Source organism: Mastomys coucha, unplaced genomic scaffold, assembly GCF_008632895.1.
Source record: "Mastomys coucha isolate ucsf_1 unplaced genomic scaffold, UCSF_Mcou_1 pScaffold15, whole genome shotgun sequence".
Classification (NCBI taxonomy): domain Eukaryota; kingdom Metazoa; phylum Chordata; class Mammalia; order Rodentia; family Muridae; genus Mastomys; species Mastomys coucha.
The window spans coordinates 24,209,232-24,227,926 of record NW_022196897.1 but is presented as its reverse complement, the minus strand read 5'-3'; the positions used below and the strand labels follow the sequence as shown (position 1 = coordinate 24,227,926).

Here is an 18,695-nt window from a genome sequence, read left to right as displayed (position 1 = left end):
CACACACACACACACACACAACACATACACACACACACACACACACACACACATGAGCCCATAAAAAGTCATAATAACTAAGGGACATCAGTTTTATGGAAGTTCTCCTTCTCCTGAAATAATCATGTTAATGCTTAAGATGGAGATCTGATTTTTATAGAACAAGCATAATGGAGCAGGAAAGAAAAACATAGCTGAATTGAAATCATACGGCTCAGAGCAAAGCAAGCTTGGAACAGCGTGCAGAGAGTGGTTCCAGCCCCAGCTCTACCCATTCCAAGCTGTGGCTGGACTTATGCCCCTCAAAGATGCACTCATGTCTAACCTGCAGCACCCACAATTGTGACCTTAGCTAAAAATAGTCTCACCTTATTGGTGGCTTAGCTTTATACATTTTCTATCACCCACAGGCAATTACAATCTGATAATAGTCAATGGAAAATTCCAGAAACAAACAATTCCTAAGTTTCAAATTGCATGCTATTCTGAGTAGTGTGATGAAATCTAATGAGGACTCTCTCAATCCTGCCCAGGATGTGAATCATCCCTCTGTCCAGCATGTCTGTACTGCACAAGCTCCCTGATCTGTCAATCACCAAGCATCTGTTAGTTATCAGTCAACGGTCCTGATAACTGAGAGCTATGCCCAGGTAACCCTTATGCAGTAAACTAAATATCATATACCTGTGCCATTCATCAATCACATCCCATGTCCTTGTGTAGATACACAATGTCAACTCACATTATCCCAAGAGGGGTAAGTAGAGTATACCACTGAGAGAGAAAGACCACATTACATACTTTATTATAGAAAATTGTTTTCCAATTATTACTATGTCTCTTACTAATTTATAAGTTAATTTAACCTAATTTATAAGTTAAACTTCACCACGGTTTGTATGTATAGGAATAAAAGCATACATATGGTTTAGTACTCTACCATTTCAAACATAGGGGGGTGTCTTAGAATGTATTCCTTATGGATAAGAGAACTATATAATCTTCACAAGTGTGGACAAAATAAAGTCATGCTTCATTAGGAAGGATCCTAATCCAAGAAGTGATTCCTTGTTTGTTTGTGTTTAATTTTTGAGACAGGTTCTCATCTAACCCAGCCTGGCCTGGAACTCGCCATGGAACTAGAATGGCATTGAACTCCTGATCCTCCTCCTTCCACCTCCTGGGTGCTGGGATTATAGAAGTGTGCCTCTGTGTCCAGCCCAGCAGTCCCTTTTAAATGATCCAAAGAAGACGCCATGTGACAAGGTGATGGAGGCAGACAGTTGAGTGACCCTTCTACAAGGCCTACCAGGAACTGTGGGATCCCAATGGGAAAGGCATGGAACAGGTCCCCCATTAGAGCCCCCAGAGAGTGTTAGTACGATTCTGCTGCCACCTAACCATGAGAGAATACATCTCTGTTACCTTAAGCCACCTGCTCTGAGGCATTTTGTTGGAAAATCCCAACACACAAACACAGGGACAGACTAAGTTTGTGTTTCCTCATATGCAAAAGTAGGGAAAGTAAGAGCATCCACCTGATATGATTGTGGTAAAATAAAGGAGATGAAGGAGCAAAGCAGTGTCACAGTACGTTCCCATGGCAACATCCCCAGACAGCAGTGATCCACGATGATCATCAGAGAAAGTCCTGCTTTGTCTGTCTCTGCTCCTTTTTACTATCCTGAGAGTCAACACCACTATCTTCTAGCAATTTCAAAACCCAAACCTTTCACACACTCCACAGTCACATAGCCCCACACAAAGGGTCTTCTCACACCCGTTGCCACAGAGAGCAGAGGGCAGAAACCTGCCAACAAGCTAATGCTAATTGCAGTCAAATTACCAGGAGGAAATCTAAATCCACTAGGTAACTCAGCTTCCTAACAGGACTGAGAGACAAGGATGGCAGAGAAACAGAGGGCTGAAGATGAGGGAAAAAAGGGGGGTCCAGAGAGCTGGGATGGAGAACAGGTGCTTCCGAATGTAGAGAAGGAGGAGAATTTCAGAAGGGGTTGGCTAGCAATCCCAAGAAAATGTATTTGTTTGCCAAGGTTACAACATAGGTGCCTTGACAAACAGGCACATATTCCTTCCTTTACACTGAGCAAGCTAGAGAGTCTGGTGCTTGGCTCCCTCAGAAGCAGATCTCTTTGGCCTATAGATGGCCACTTTCTCCCAATGTCTGCTTTTCTTCCTGTGTGAGACTGTCATAATCTCCTTGTCTTACAAGGACATCAATCATATCGGATTAGGGCCCACCCAAGTTTCCTAGTTAGTCGTAATTTTCTCTTTAAAGATATCTCCAAATGTTATTCTGAGGTCTTCAGGGTTAGGATCATAGTAGATTAATTTGGGGGATGACAATTCAGCTGATAGGAAATATAGGATTCAAAAAAGCATTTCACACAGGCACTTTCATGTATATTAGCACATCCTAATAAGGTCTTCCTGTCCTTCAGAGGCTATGCCCTCTGACCTTCAGGTCTTTGTGCATGCCATCTTCTCCATATAGAATATGAGCATCCCCTATCACCAGCACCAATGGTCTCCATGAGAAATGCCTGCCTGCCTGCCTTTACCAGCTCTGTTTTACCATCACCCTAACACTCAACTCTGGCTCACAGAGTTGATGGGGTGCCATGGCTTTCTATACTATGGTTCTCAACATGTTCTTAGAATTCTGATGACATTAGAAAGCACTTGTCATGGTCCCTTATACACAACCAGTATTCAAATGATGCTAGCTGTCACGGGATGTTTCTCTTCTGTGGGATGAATGTCAAAGGGACAGGGTCCAGGAACCCACATCAATCTTCATTGTCATATATATTCTGGGCATCTGGAGTGATGCCTGTGCTATGGTTTGAACCTGAAATGTATTCCATAAGTTTCTGTTTTAAGCACTTGCTCCTTGAATGGTAGCACTACTAGGGGTGCTTTGGAACCTTTAGAAGATGAGGCCAAGCTGAAGCAAGTTAGTCACTAGAAAGCAGCCTTTGAGGGTTACAGCTCAGCCCCTGGTTCCCAACTTGCTGTCTCCAGCTGTGCTATAGTGTGAACAACCTCTGTCTCGAGCTCCTGCTGCCATACAGACTAGGCCATTCTGCCATGGCTGCCTCACTGTGACAGACTGCAATGCCCCTGAAACTGTGAGCCAAACCCTTCCTTCTTTGAGTGGTTTCTGTCATTGTAACATGAAAGTAACTAATAAAACCTGATAAATGAGAGAATTCAGAAAGGGATATTTACAACCATCTGTAGAAGTAACACTGTTCATTCCACAGATAAAGAAACTGGGGTTTGGACCAGCTCTGTTGTATCCCAGAGCCCATCCCTGGTGCCTCTGTTTCTCTGATGCTTACCCGGCCAGCCCTCTGGCGAGAGAAGGCATCCACCAGTGCCTCAACACCATAGTCCACCAGCATAGAAGTGTTAAATAAAAACTGCTCGTAGCTGTACTCCTGTGAGCCCACGTTGAAGGAGTTGGGCATGAGCGGATGCCAGTGATAGAGATGGTTGAATTCCACGGCGATGCGGTTGCGATACTGGAACTGGGCTCGGAACAGCAGCTCTGGGTCAAACTTAAGCTGCAGGAAATAGCCACTCAAGTGCTGCACATACTCCTCAATGATAATTTTGATGGTTTCCCCTGCGGGGGGGTGAGGGGGATAGAGATAGGAAACAAGGTCAGCAGAGCTCAATACATGGGAAATGAAAAGCTCGTGAAAAGTGCTTGCTTTTGTCCTTGCTGGTGCTGGTGTTCGCTTATTCCCCTCAGTCACTTCTGCTTTGTGTCCTTGTAAGGGGATGTGAAAAGAGAAACTGTCTCGGACTTCACTGAGAGACCCAGACAAGGGCACTGCCGCTCCAAAGGAAGGCCTTGGACCCAGGAAAGGAGTCATTCAAGAACTAGTTTCCAGGGGCTAGAGAGAGAGATGGCTAAGAGGTTAAGAGCACTGGCTGCTCTTCCCAGGGACCAGATTCAATTCCCAAAACCCACAGGGTGGTTCACAACCATCTCAAGTGGATCTGATGCCTTCTTCTGACCTCCATGGGCACCAGCCATGCACATGTTGCACAGATATACATGAAGGCCAAAATACCAAAATATATAAAATAAATTAAAAGATAAAAATGCAACCCTGATACAGCCTCCCTCCTACAGACCACGACAAGGGTCTGGAGAAGTCATGAATGGTAGTGAAAGCCTGTAAATCCAGAACTTGCGGGTGAAGGAGGCACTGAGGCAGAAGGGTTGCAAAGTTGATGCCAGGATGGTCTAAATGAAAAGACTTAAAAAAAATTTAAGCTGAGAAACTCTGAAAGATATAAAAGCACAGTGCTGCGTTAATGAGGAATGTCATTCCTCTGAAGCCCTCAGTGAGAGACAAGGGCTTCAGCAAGCCCATCAGACAGCTGCTGAAGTCAAAAGAAAGCCACACAGCTGGGGAGCCCAGCCCTAAGCATTTGTTTAAACGTAATATATTTCTCATGTGTTAACATATATGTCAGAATCTCATGGGCAGGAGTTCCCCTTTAATCCCTTAGGAAGCAGCTCTACACAAAGCAAACAGCCAAGAAAGGCATTTAAACATTCCAGGACAATATAAAGACTGGCCAGCTGGATAGTTAGAGGAAACTGTTATCTGGACCAATCAGCCAACAGATAAACTGGCTTTTTAGTAAACTGACCTGGAGCCACAAGACTTGTGGTTAACAGAGCTGGGCTCAAATCCTAGCTTCTCAACATGTAGGCGTCTGAGTTTGACTCAAGTTATTTGTCTCACCAAAGCTCACTTTCCTCGACTATAAACTGTAGGCTCTATTAATTGCCGCGGGATTTCCATATGACCATGTATCAGGTCGTGTGAGGAGTGGGCAACAGAGGCATTTATGCTGTTCGCATAGGACTGGCAACCTCAGCTGTGTCAACATGGGTTGGCTGAACTCCTAAGTCTGATAACAGTGTCTTCACACAGCAGCCTGCTGGCCAACCTCTACCACAGACGTGGCCTCTCTGGTAAAGGTCTGTGCAACACAGACTTCAGAAGAATCAGCCTGTCTACCCTCAGGCTATTCTTATCCCCGGTGTCCGACTCTTCCAGTGGATTGGGCTCTATAATTGGAACCAGCCATGCCCAGTTGTGCCAGAGGTAGTAACTCAGACAAGGAAACCATGGTCCGGACAGAGGTGTCAGGGTCCTGGCAGAAAACCATCTGACATTTTAGGTTATGGACCCACCCCCGTAGGAGACACAAAAATATCTTGTCCCTGAGTCACCTAGAATCTACCAAATTCTACAAAGGTTGATAGACTGAGTGAGAGAAATTGGAGGTTCGTGAAGGTAGGGTAAGCTGGGGTTTGATGCTGGTGTGCTGAGGACTTTAGTGCCAAACTGGGTACAGCACAAGGGGCAAACAACCTGCCTGCCCTCCTGCTTCTCGGGGCACGTGCTCACCTATAAGGATGAGGCGAGTGGTCTGGAAGAGCTGCTCGTCATCCCACGTGGGATGCTCCTCCTTTAGCAAGTCGCACACACGGTTATGCTCACGAAGCCAGATCGTGGAGAAGAGCATCAGCCCCGGGAGCAACCCAAACACCTCCTGGCCCACTGCCATCTGCTTTTCGGGTGGGACACCTGGTGGGTAGCGCATCAACACGGACGCCTGTTCCACGGAAGGTGGATACACCTCTCCGTCCAGCACCTGTGGGATGAGGCCGCCTGGCAACCCGACTCCGGCCCTCCTCCAAGGTCCGTCTTGGAGCTCTCCACAGCCGGCTCCAATGTTCCAGCTTTACTACCTCAGCCCTGGCTCATCTGCCTGCTGCACTAAGCCGACTCTCACCCTTACCTCTTGGGTACACAGCAATCAGTAAACCCCTGAGAGAGACAGAGACAGAGACAGAGAGACAGACAGAGAGACAGACAGAGACAGACAGACAGAAACAGAGACAGAGACAGAGAGACAGAGAAAGAGACAGAGACAGAGACAACGCCATACAACACGCCCTTACAGAGGTGTCTGGAATCACCCACAGTAGCTTCCCTCCTCTCACGCAGACATCAGATACCTGGATCTTCCTGCCTCCAAGCCTTCTCACAGCTAAACCTCCTAGGTAGCAAGGAGAAGATGACCATGGCCCGTTCTCGGCTTCCTCAATTCCCTTGCAACTCTAACTTCCTAGGGCAGCATCCCCAGCCTCCAGGCCCTCTAATGGTACCAACTGGTTGGTGGCAGTTATCACAAGAGTATCACAAATGCACACACTGCCAAGCTATATGCAAGTGCTGTTCTCTGCTCTGAAGATGCCCCAGTGAATTTTCCTTCAGATCTTTCTGGTTTTCAGAACCCAGTGTGGAAGCCACTAGCCATCTGTGGCCCCAAGACTCCAAATTTGACTAGACTTAAGAACTTTAGTTCATTTAGTTTAGATTTTACTTGATTTTGTTTTAAATTTTCCTTTTTAAGGTTTTTTTGTATGTACATATGCATGTATGTATGTGTATGTATATATGTATGTATGCATGTGTATGTATTATGCATGTATGTATTATGTATGCATATGTATATATATATATGTATGTCTCCAGTGTGAGTATGGCCACAGAGGCCAGAAGAAGGCCTCAGATCCTTTAGAGCTGGAGTTACAGTAGTTGAGAGCCTCTATGTAGATGCCAGGTACCAAGGCCAGGTCCTCTGCAAGATCAGCAAATGCTCTTAACCACTGACTCATTTCTCCAGCCCTATAGTTTTAAATTTTTAAAGCTGATGTTTCAGCTATTGGGTATGCAAATCTACTTATTCAATTACCAATTTTATGAAATACAGAGAAAGCTACCTCCAATGAAAACCTTTTAAATTTAAATTGTATTACATTTATTTACTTATTTCTGTGTGCAGAGGCAAGAGCACCGTGGTGTCAAAGCAAAGCAGCGGAGGTCAGAGGATAACTTGCAGGAATCAGTTCTCTCCCAGGGATCGAACACTGGTGGTCAGGCTTGGTGGCAAATGCCTCTACCAGCTGAGCCATCTTACCAGCCCAGTAAAGCACATTATTAAAATCCACCTTATCTGTTTTTAACTTTTGTTAGTGAAGCCACTAGGAAACTTGCATTACATATGAGGTTCATACTACTGTTGGACAGTTCTGGTTTACACAAGAAATCTTGATATATAGCCTGTACTCTGACAGTCATGTATGTGGCCCCTGATGGACTCTGGTCCCTCGATGGCAGGGCCCACAGCCAAGATGGACACTGCTCAGTCCTTGTACAAGTTCTATCATGGTACCCATCCTGAGAAGTGGAACAGCTAAGTAAATGAAAGCATCCCCGGAGGTCACAGAAATCTATCCCATTCTCTATTCGCTTTTGCCCTGTTAACTCCTCCCAGCCTTTACTCTCTGTCCTCCTGGTAGTTCTTCAGTTCACCTACCGAGCTGTCTTTATAAGAGAGAACAAGGGAGACCCTTCCCACTGTCCCCTCCCCAAGCCAGCACTACCTGGTACTTAAGTTTCCCATCCTTGAAGAGTCGCAGGTGATACTGCCGTTCCAGATTATCTCCATAAATGTGGCCAAGGTCTACCTGAGGTCAGAGAAAGGTCCATTCAGATCACATGGATTCTGATGATAACCTGCATGTGGCACCTAAGGACACCCTGCATACTCACCCCGTGGCCTAAGGCCTTGGTAAAGCCAGGACCCATCTTTCCAGAGGTCTTGAAGAACTGGTGGGTGAAGTGTTGTGCAAAGAAGGCAAACAGGATGTTGGTCCCCTGGGGGGCAGGAATGAAGTCCCTTCTCAGAAGCAGCCGTTGAGCCAGAAGCTGAACATCTGGTAACTGCTTCTTCCCTGGTTGGGGAGGTAGGAAAGAGCAGTAGATACCTAGGTCTTGCTTGTACCTTCCTGCCCTGGGGATCACTGGGCTCCCAGAAATCCCCAGGCAAACTAGTCCAAGCAGGAAGGCCAGAGACTCCTCCCCAGAGCCAATCCTCCCTCCCTACAGGTAGTCTACCAAAAGAAAGACCTTGAAGGATTTGTCAAAGAAATGGCCTGGTATTTGAAATTCGTTTTTAAATGCCCTACAGGTGTACATCCTTATTCCCAGCACTGAGGAGGCCAAGGCAAGGACATCTCTAGTTAAAGGCCTGCCTGGGTTACACAGAGAGGCTATATCTCAAAACCATAAGAAGGAGCCAGTGAGATGGCTCAGAAGATAAAAGCACCTGGCATAGAGACCTGACCACCTGAGCTCAAGCCCCAAAACCCACATAATGGTGACAGGAAAAAATCAACTCTACAAAGTTGTCTTCTGGCCTACACACACAAACACACACACACACACACACACACACACACAGAGTGACACATGCACACCCATATGTGTACACACATTAATAATTTATTAATTTTAAATTTTAAAAACTCCATTAGAAAATGAAAAGTCGAGCAGTGTAATGTTATGGAACACGGATTTAATCCCAGCACTCAGGAGGCAAGGCAGGCAGACCTCTTTGAGTTCAAGACCAGCCTGGTCTATATGAAGTCCCAAACTACCTAGGGTTTTATAATGAGATCAAAAAGTGGGAGCAGGACTAGATGAACTAAGGCTGGGTAAATGTGGGTAGTGCCAAAAGTAGAACATAATTCTCCATCTCTTCCTTTCAACTTCTGTGTGCATTTTCACCTTTCCCATAATAAGATCACAACAACAAAAAGGTGGGGTCTGGGGAGATGGATCAGTGGTTAAAAGCACTGGTGGCTTTTCCAGAGGACCCAGTTTGGTCCCCAGCACCTGCATGGCAGCTCATAACTATTCCTAACTCCAGGTCCAGGAAATCTAATGCCCTCTTCTGGCCTCTGTAGGCCCCATATACACATAGTGCAAGAAATGCAGCTGAAAAACTCATACACATAAAATAAAGGTAAATCTATTTTTAAAATTAAGTATCAGCTGGAGAGATAGCTCAGAGGTTAAGAACACTTAGTTCTCTTCCAGAGGTCCTGAGTTCAATTCCCAGCAGCCACATGATGGCTCACAACCATCTGTAATGGGATCCAATCTCCTCTTCTGGTGTGTCTAAAGAGAGTGGCAGTATACTCACATACATAAAATAAATAAATCTAAAATTAAATATCATAGATCCCATTGCCCTAGAGCAAAGTAACCTGTATTTACAACTGGCAAGGCTATTTGTTAAGTGTGTGAGCAGAGATAAGCCATCTCATCTATGAACCTCACTGACTTCCTCTATAAAACAGGGTGATGGTATTTGACACAGTGGATTTGCGAAGCCGTGTGAGAGAAGGTAAGCCCAACAGGGAACAGGTGTGTAGGCTTTCTCAGATTTGTGCTGTCTTACTCTTGTACCACGAGCACAGCCATAGGAGCATGCACCACTGTGGCTGTGTCCTGGTTAAAAAAAAAAAAGACTTCAATTACAAAATTGGCTATAATCGACCTATTTTAAACAACGACATCCTTTCTACCCTGGGGTAAAGACAAGTCGTCGTGTAGCAGGAGTCTGCCAAGACATTACAAAGTAAAAGGTCTTCCTTAATTATGTCCATGTTGGAGGAGCTGTTGCCTACCTACCCTCACAGAAAGAGGCAACAGGAATTCCTGCCTCCTTGTAAAAAGGCTTCCCTTCACCATCCTACATGTGAAGTCCTGAGTTGAAGACTCAGGGTCAATAGACATAATTAACATGGTGAACTAGACTCCTCAGGCAAGAATCACCCCAGAAGAAAACAGAGGGAACGATATCTACGGAACACTTTAGAGCCATCATTGGGAAGGATTGATTCCTGCAATCTCGGTGGCATTGGCCACACTCGAGGAACAGCAGCTAACCGAGTGAATGAAAACCATCAATGTAGCTTCCTGGAGACCCAAGCAGGGACATCCATGCACACTTAAGCTTCTGGGTGTGCAAGGCTACAAGGCTGTGTGGGACTTGTGTCCAACAGCGACACCGTGTGGTGGCAGGTGAAGCCACAGCAGTGCTGCATTGACCGGCCTGTCCCTGTCTATGGTGAATATGGTTGGTTCTGAGTTGGGTAACCACAAAAGGTCTCTTAACAGTTCAAGATAGAATGAAAAGGAGGCCCAGGAGGCCAAATGGTTCTTGGGCAACTGAAGAAAAAAAAAGTGGCGCTCTTTGTTCCCAGCCTTGGTGGAGCCTGGAAACTACCAATAAAGCATCAGGCTGAGCTAGCACCAAAACATGGAATCCTACTCCTTCCTTCTTCCATTTCAGTTTCAAGTTACCACCCAAAAGAAACCCCTTCATCAGCAGACAAGGATGAAGTAGACAGACACCCTGGGGTACCATGAGAACCATACTTAGCCTCTGCCTCTGACTTTCTTTGGCATCTTAGGCAAGACCCTTAGCTGCCTTTTCTGTCTTTCCTTGGTCCTAGACATGCTGTCTTGCCTTGCTCTACCTATCTATGAAATGGGTCAGTAATGGCTTTTCTGCCTGCTTTGCCTGAAGAGGAAAACTCAAGCCAGTTCCTTGCCATAGCCCCGTCCTTACCTTTGGTCCCCATGGGTGTGGGGCAGTCTTTGGGTACAGAGGGCAGAATTCGAGTATAGTAGCTCACATTGGAGAAAGACTCCCAGCTGATGTAGTCGTGTGCTAAGTTGTAGGTTGGAGGGCTGGGGATAAGGTTGGACCGCACTGCAGAACAAAAATAATGATGACAGGCTGTTCCCACCTCAGTTACACCCCACTTCCCTGCCTCCTTCTATGCCAGCCTTTGCTTTATTCTGGCATTCATAGTTTCTCCACCCACCGCTTGTATGAAATGCCAAATTCCCCAGATTAGAGGAATCCACAGCCCCACACCCACCTGTGAGTACCAGGCGCATGAGTACTTCTCGGATGAAGGTGGCATTTACAAACTCCCAGATCCAGTATCCATGTGTCAGCAGGAAATGGGTGAACGAGGGGCTGGGCCGCAGGGAATTCCGAAGCCAGGTCCAGATCTCAGCTGCAGGGATGGTGGGAGCCACTGAGTCCATCCCTTCTGGCAAGACCTGAGCTACCCATGGTGAAAGGATGGGAACCAAGCAGGACTCTATAGGAAGTACCCTTAGGAGCGATGATACATGAAAAAGCCAGGACCCAGAATAGGACAAGGAACATCAAGCATGGAGAACTAACTACCACAGGGTGGGAGTGGACAAAGAAAAGAGTTCACATATGGAAGCTTGGATCAGAGCCTGACAAGAAGGAGAAGAAGCCATGGCCAGAGGAGAAGATAGATGTGGGGGTATAGAAAAGGTCCCGGGGAGTGGGAGAGGTGGGGGCTGGAGGCCTTGCTCACGGATGGTACAGTTGGGGCCCGAGTAGCCCGTGCGAGTACAGTCACACTGGTAGTTGTCGAAGCCAAAGCGGACACAGACACCCTGGTTCTGGCATGGATAGTAACAACAGGGATTGACTGTGGGTGAGAAACAGATATTAGAGACACCTTCAAGTAGCCTCCTGCCCTGCCCTGCCCACTCCTACACCATAGACGGAAACCCCACCCTCCGCCCTGGACCTCCAGTCCAGCTCATGCTAGGGGCCCAGGGGAAAGCTCTTGATCCCTCCCTGCTACCACTAAAGTGGTCAGGGAAAGAGTCCAGAGCCAAGCTGGTGGAACTGAGGCCAGGAAACGGCTGATAAGACAATGTGCTCGGTGCCCCACTTCCTGCCTCGGCAGAGCCTACTGGCAAGGCCGTGTTTGTGGGCTTCAGAAAGGAGACCAGGCTACGGGAAGGCTTCTACCAGATGAGCGCTCAGGTTGGGAGCACCTAGACATTAGAAACACAGGATCTGCCTAGCCTTCCCTTTCTGCAGAGGGGGGGGGGGGGGGGCATCAGACTTCATTATGCCCACTTTGCAGATGAGGAAAATAAGGCCAGAAACGGTCACCAGGAAATGGTCATATCAGGCCAACTGTCCATGGCTTCACTTCCTCTCCACCCCTCCTCCCCAGACTCAGCAATCAATTCCAGGAAAGAGGTTTTGCAGAACCAAGGGTAAAGTACAAGAGACCAAGAGGGGGACCCCAAGATCTCAGCTTCCCTGAAAAGCAGAGACTTGACCTAAGTGAAATTGGGGTCTATACTCTAAGATCTTGAGGAAATCAAGCACACAGAAATCACAAGAAGCCTGGCTGGAAAGGACTCTCCTGAGACAGTGGTGCGTGGACTCTTACATCCACTCCCCCTTCCTCCCTACCCCCACCTCATAGAGACCCCAACAAGAAAAGTCCCTCCCTGTGTCTAAGCCCCATCCTTCTGACTGTCACCCTTTTTCTTTATCTTTGTGGCCTCAGGAACTCCTCAGCAACCAAGTTAAACAGTCACACAACTCATCCAGGTACAGCCCTGCCTTTATGTACTGCTCAGTCGGGGAAACTGAGGCTCAGGGAGAGACAGAGGCTTAGCCAAAAGCAGAGCAAAGCCTGGCAGACCCAGGACTCCTGGCTCCCGGCAGGAGGTACCTTGCTTTGGCTTTCACAGAAATGTCAAGATCCTTTCTGTGAGCACGGCCCTCTCTGGGCATAGAGCCAACAGCAGAGGGAACTTTGACATTATGTGAATGATGATTAGGGTCAAGAGGGTGGCAAGAAGTCAGAGAAGCCTGGCATGAACTGGCCAGTCATCAAGGAGGCCAGCATCGAAAGGCCTGAGCTGCAGCAGAGCCTGGTCCTCCAGCCTGTGCCCTCACCTGAGGCTCACCTCAGCAGTACAGCATCCTCCCTTCCTCCTCCAGGGGCCTCCAGATGCCCCTAGAACCACCATCACCACACGCAGACCAGCAGAAATCATACGGGCCATGCATGCAAATAGTTTTGCTTAAGCCCTGGTGACTTTGAACGACTGCACAATGACATTTTTCTGATCTCTGGCAGAAGTATAGAAGAGAGAGGCCAGGGGGAAGAAGGCTCGACCAAAAAAAAAAAGCCTTTCTAAGCTGCACAGGGAGATCTGGCAAGCAAGACCCAAGGAAGAGACTTGCCAGGACTCCAGAGATCCACATCCCCAAATACACCCCCAGCTCATCACAGTCCCAGAAAGAAAGATCAAAGGGACTGAGTCTACTTTCAGTTTGCCAGGATTGGGAATCGTCTGATCATCCATTGGTCAGGCTCAACTCACCTGCTGTGAGCCTAGCCACCCACCACCCCCACCTCCCACTCTGGCCTAGGTCTCTCTCTTACCAGTGACATACTCCTACGACTCAAAAGGCAGGAATGCAAGGAAGGGTCTCCTCTTGGCCCCAGTTTCCTACTTCTGCCTCAGTGGAAGTCTCAAGGGGTCCTGAATCTCAAAGGGGCTACAGCAATCCTCCCTCACCCCAACCTTATCTAGACTACGTTTCTCCTTCACACATCTTCCAGCCTTCCCCCAAGGAATCCTGCTCTGCCCTCTGCCCTCTGCCCTCTGCCCTCTGCCCTCTGCCCTCTGCCCAAGGCTCTCCAAGTCCTCCTCTCTGTTCTCCACCCTAAGGGAAGGCCAGACCTTCCCAGACATTCATCTCCTCATTGGGCTGGGCTCACAGCCTGGGCTTGGCCCACCAGCATTCAGAGAACCGCTAGTGACTGAAGCTTAACAGATGTATGTGGAACTAATAAAATGGCATGATGAGACTAGCCATCCCCTGCTGGTCTGAGAGAAGCTTTCATCCTCCCAGCAGCCCCCTGAGGCAAGCTGTGAGGCCTCCTGATGTCACTAGGGTTTCATGCCCCGCCCCAATCCAAAAGAGGGCCCTCCCTTCCAACCAAACTGTGGCCAGCTTTCCCTCCCTCCTCCCCACTCTCTTTCCATAAACACCCGCTGCCCCAGGACAGGAAAAGTCCTTTTGGGCAGGGACAACAACCACAGGAGCTCCCGGGTACGAAAGTGTGCAGAGAGGAGACTGTGGCCCCCAGGCTGGAGAAAATGGGTCTATCCCTGACTAAGCAGCCCCAGGGTGTATTGTCGTCCAGCACCCAGCAGGAAGACGTGCGAGCCTTCCATTGCACAAGGAGGAAGTCTAGACTCAGAGAAGGCAAGAGGCATACACGCAAGCCCCACAGCTTCCAGGCTGCAGAACCTGGCTCCTTCCCTGTCCGTGCCTGACTCATCTTGGGATGTCTGGGACTGGATTTGGGGGAAGGGTACAACAGTAATGCTAAAGGATCCAAAGGCTAAAGATGCTGATGTTTCTTCAAGGTGAACTGTGAACAAGGTGTATGTGAGAGCCTGGTGCCTCTGCCTCCTGCCATAAGCTGACCTCTAGCCATTCAACAAGGAGGTTGTCCTTTCAGTCTGGTTCCACCTCTGCATGACCCCCATGCCCACTCACTCTACGCAGCAGAGGTGATCTCTCCACTGAGACTAACCAGCTCTCTGGCCAGCAACAGAGAGGTCCTCTCTACAGAGACCACCCATCTTTCTTGATGGAACTAAGAGCCATCAGAGGAGAACACTAGGAGGCACAGATACAGTCTAATTTCCTTCCAGTGACCCCTACTCAAGCACAAGTCAGCTACCAAGGAAGAGTAGAGGAAAGATGAACTCAGAAGTGATGCTGTCCCTGGCCATATGCATGAACAAGTGCCCTCCACACTTAGGGCCTTGTTTTCCTGTCTGTTCCATAAGCAGGTCGAGTGGATATCTCGAAGGGGCTCCCAACCCTGTCTGTACTCTAGAGGAAGCCAGGCCGTGCCTCTAAATTTTTCCCATCATTCCACTACCCTCAGCCCAGAACTCTGCAACCGTTCCCACTGAGTTCCAGACACTCAAGAAGCAGGACCATGGACTACCACCGTGGTGCCTGCAAAACACACAGACCTGAAGGCTAAAGCAGCCAACCCACATTCCCACAGCTGACCCCTGACCAAGATGTCCATCCACAGATCTGAGTGAGATGTCCTCTGGCCCAAAAGTTGGGGCTGTGGACTCACAATCCAAGCAGGGCATGGAACAGGTACAGCTAGGGAACACCAAGTTCTCCAGGATGTGTGGACAACATGGGGCAGAAGAGGCTTCACCCAAATGCCCTAAGAATAATATTTACAGAAGCTCCAGGGGCTGGCGTCAAAGAGGAAAGCAAGCCTGAGTAGCTAGGCTTGGGTCCTCCCTGACACCAAGCCTGTAGGCACATTCAGGACAGACATCTCCATGGCAGGCCCAAGTAGCCACCTCTAGCAGGAAAGTAAGGACCTAGCTGGGGCTGGAGATAGGGGCAGCCAGGAAAGACAGAAGGACGCTTTGGCCTGTGTTCAAGTCTCCCCCCACATGCAGGAGTCAGCCTAGCCTCCGGCTTCTAAGCCTGGCTCACAGTCCTACTCACCAGACCATGCTCTCTCCCTGGGCACATAAATGGGCCGGGCGTGCTGGTGCACATCCCAGCACTAGGGAGACAGAGGCAAGTGGAGCTCTGTGAGTTCAAGACTAGCCTGTTCTACATAGTGAGTTCCAGAACAGCCAGGGCTACAAAGAAAGACCCTGTTTCACACACACACACACACACACACACACACACACTGGAAGGCAAGCATTTGAAAACTGTAGATCCCCAGCACAGTCTTGAGCTCAAATGGGATACCATCTCTCTCCCATGGAGAAACAGAAGCCATCTTCCTTTAAAGCAGTCTGCAACCCCCAACCCATGATTCTTCACACGGGGTCAATACTCTGTCTTTGACATCTTTATACTTCTCTCACCCTTAGCCACAGCCCTCACCATCCTACGTTACAATCTGCTGGCGCCTGTCTCCACCATCAGACTGTGGACTACAGTATCACTCCACATCAGACTGTGACCTTTGTGTCACCAGGCCCCAGCCAAAGGCTCATATAGAAAGAATGCAAAACAGAAAAATCCCACTACAGCACATGCCATAGGCAGAGGAGACACCATGGCTCCAGTCAGGCACAGGTTGGGCCACCAGGTCATGCCTACTCCCTGGCTAAAGGGAGGACACCAAGCCAAACCCAGGTCTAGAAGGAATGAACTTGAACACTTGTGGATTTCTTGGCAGAGCCTTGCCCTCTAAGCTGGACTCTACCCCTTCCCTAAAAGAGTCCCAGCAAGGAAGTCAGGCGCATGAACGCCAGGTCTTTACAGGGTGGAGGTGGGGGGTACATGGGGACAGGTGAAAGCTGGGCTCATCCTGAAACTGAAAGTCAGCATGGCTGGCATGTCAGCCTTGGTTCTACCATCAGCTCCAACCAGTTGGCCTCACTTCCTCAGCCTCTCAAAGTTCTGATCTATAAAATGGATCTAACACATCTCCCTCCCTCAAGGCTGCCATGAGCGCCAAAGAAAAAGGCGTGCACAGCTTGGTAAACTTGGCAAATCTTGGCAAACTGCAGTGCTGGGTCACAAATGCTTCCTTTCCAAAAACCCAGACCGTCTCTGTTCTAGCACAGGTGTCCTCAGTTGTCTTCTCACTCAAACCCCCTCCTCCAGGAAGCCTGCTGTGATTCTCAATCCACTCTGCCCTCTGAGCTCCAAGGCTCTGTAGTATCCAACAGCAAGCCAGGACTCTTCCTACTCCCTCCCTTCCCCCACTGCCAACCTCTCTTGGCCCCATTTTACAAATGGGCATCCAAACTGGAGAGAGGGGAAGGAAAGGTGGGGGACAGGGGAAGAGAGTATAGGGGGAGAGTAAATTATTTTTCTTTCCTAGAACCTGGCTCTGCCCTGAGGGAAAGAAACAGGACAGAATTGTGGGAGAACTGACTTCTCTGGAACCACTACAGGTATTGGGAGTGTCTGGATTGGGCTGGTTCTGAGTTGACACTCTGCATTTTGTGACTTGGGACTGTTATCGTACCTACTGAACTCAATTTCCTCGTCACTATATGCTACTTCCCCATTCCCAGGATAGCTGGTGTCCCCCGCCCCCCCTCCTGTATCTACCGTTGGGGAAATAGGTTGAGCTTTAAGATCGACTCCCCAAAAGTTAAGAGGCCAAAGAAAGGGAACTCACTGTTCAGCCTGCCTTCCCCTTGGCGTCTGCCGCTTCCTCCCCAAGGAGCCCCACAGGAAACCGCTAAGTTCTGGGGGGAGCGGGGGGGGGGAGGGTGGTACGGAGGCTCCTTGGAAAGTCGGACCACAGAACAGGTGAGAAATTAAAGAACCGGTCTCTGCCTCCCCTGCCGGCTCGGGATCTCAGCCGGCTGTGTGCCAGAGAGATCCCAGGTAGGCCCTAACCGTTCTCCAGGGACCCCAACCCATAAACTTAACACCCTACTCCCTGATACCGCGAGCAGAAAGGGGAATCAGGGGGTCCCTATGGAAGGGAGAAAAGCCCACGGCGCAGAACTTGGGATCTTCACGGGCATCCAAGGCGTCACCTACTTGGTGAGGGCACCTCAGGATCTGCGTTCAGAACCGGGGGTGTCGGCAGCAGCAAGAGCAGCAGCAGGGGAAACTGGGACGAGAGACTCCTTCCTGCAGAAGGAAGAGAGAGTTGAGCCTGGCGTTCAAAGGCTCCGCCTGCAGACCACCAAATTCCTACGGGCACCACTGGGGTCGGACTCACGGCTCATGACTCTGGGAGTGGATGGATGTGCAATGCCAACGGCTGGCTCCTCCGCTGCAACTCCAGCACTGCCCCAGCACTGGCGGGTCCCTTCCCACCCATCTCACGGCTCCACCCCCACTCCTCCCTCCAGTTGTCACCTCCGACCGGCCGACCGCCGACTTCCTCTGCTCCAGCCTTAGCCAAGACGCTTTATTAATTACTGCATGGTGACTACTCAGACACGATCCTTGAGGTGCAAGACCTTTTTGCAGTGTCAGAAATGCATCCATTTGGTATGTAGTAAACTGAGGTTCTCTGAGGAAAGACATGAAGGAGCACAAGGCTTGGGGGCAGAACAAATGATGGAAGAGGCTGGTTTGAACCATAGCTTGCTTGCGCTATGAGGAGCCAGGAGGTGAGAAGCCATGCAGTCCACCCAGCCTGCACACGGGTTTCTGCATGGAAAAGCAGTACTGCCTGTCCTGCAAGCCAACAGCAGGGCTTCCTTCCCGTGCCCTGGGCTCTGCTTGCTCCACCATTCTCTCCTAGGTCAGACATGAATACACAGCCTGCCAATTGGCTCACCTTAGATGAGGTACATGCTAGTCCTTGTTGGTCCTCGGTGTACTTATTTATAAAATGGACATGTAAAACCACCTAGGCAGTGGGGGATGCCCAGGAGCCCCCACCTGCTCAGAGGAAAAGGGTAGGGGGGCAGTGGGGGAAGGATTGTGGGAGGGGGTGACCGGGAGGGGGCAGTGAGTGGGATGTAAAGTGAATACGTAAAAAATTAAAATTAAATTAAAAAATAATTTTTTAAAAAGATACATATAAAGTAGATATCACAAAATATATGTGGCACAAGGCAATTTTGTTTACTGATAGGTAAGGTAAGGTGATTATTTCAAAAGAAAAATATAACACTTGTATATATTATCCTTATACAAAATAAAATTAATGAAACATTTTTAAAAAACACCCTAGGCAAATACACAGATCTCATGTGCAGTGGCTACTCTGTGGTCAGAGGACCTTTTTTCAAAGTTGCCCTAACTTAGATTCTAGGGCTGGCCAAATGCCACCCTCCAGCTGAATAGCCATTTGTCAACCTTATAGGATCTAAGCATTTGGCTAATTGGCTTTCCCACCCCCCAACCCCCCAACCCCCACC

At 48.8% G+C, this 18,695-nt stretch overlaps 1 protein-coding gene across 1 annotated transcript in view; it reads right to left on the bottom strand.

Annotated features, from left to right (window-relative positions):
- The window catches only part of Ptgs1 (prostaglandin-endoperoxide synthase 1), a 21,340-nt gene extending 3,660 nt beyond the window's left edge, over nt 1-17,680 (bottom strand). The window contains exons 1-9 of the mRNA XM_031370047.1: nt 17,543-17,680; nt 17,359-17,451; nt 11,339-11,455; nt 10,862-11,002; nt 10,546-10,689; nt 7,677-7,858; nt 7,508-7,591; nt 5,463-5,709; nt 3,366-3,652 (exon numbers count right to left, since the gene is read on the bottom strand). Coding sequence (XP_031225907.1) covers nt 3,366-3,652; nt 5,463-5,709; nt 7,508-7,591; nt 7,677-7,858; nt 10,546-10,689; nt 10,862-11,002; nt 11,339-11,455; nt 17,359-17,451; nt 17,543-17,549 — 1,302 coding nt within the window. The 5' untranslated portion in view covers nt 17,550-17,680. The remainder of the gene's footprint in view (nt 1-3,365; nt 3,653-5,462; nt 5,710-7,507; nt 7,592-7,676; nt 7,859-10,545; nt 10,690-10,861; nt 11,003-11,338; nt 11,456-17,358; nt 17,452-17,542) is intronic.
- Between the last annotated feature and the right edge of the window lie 1,015 nt (nt 17,681-18,695).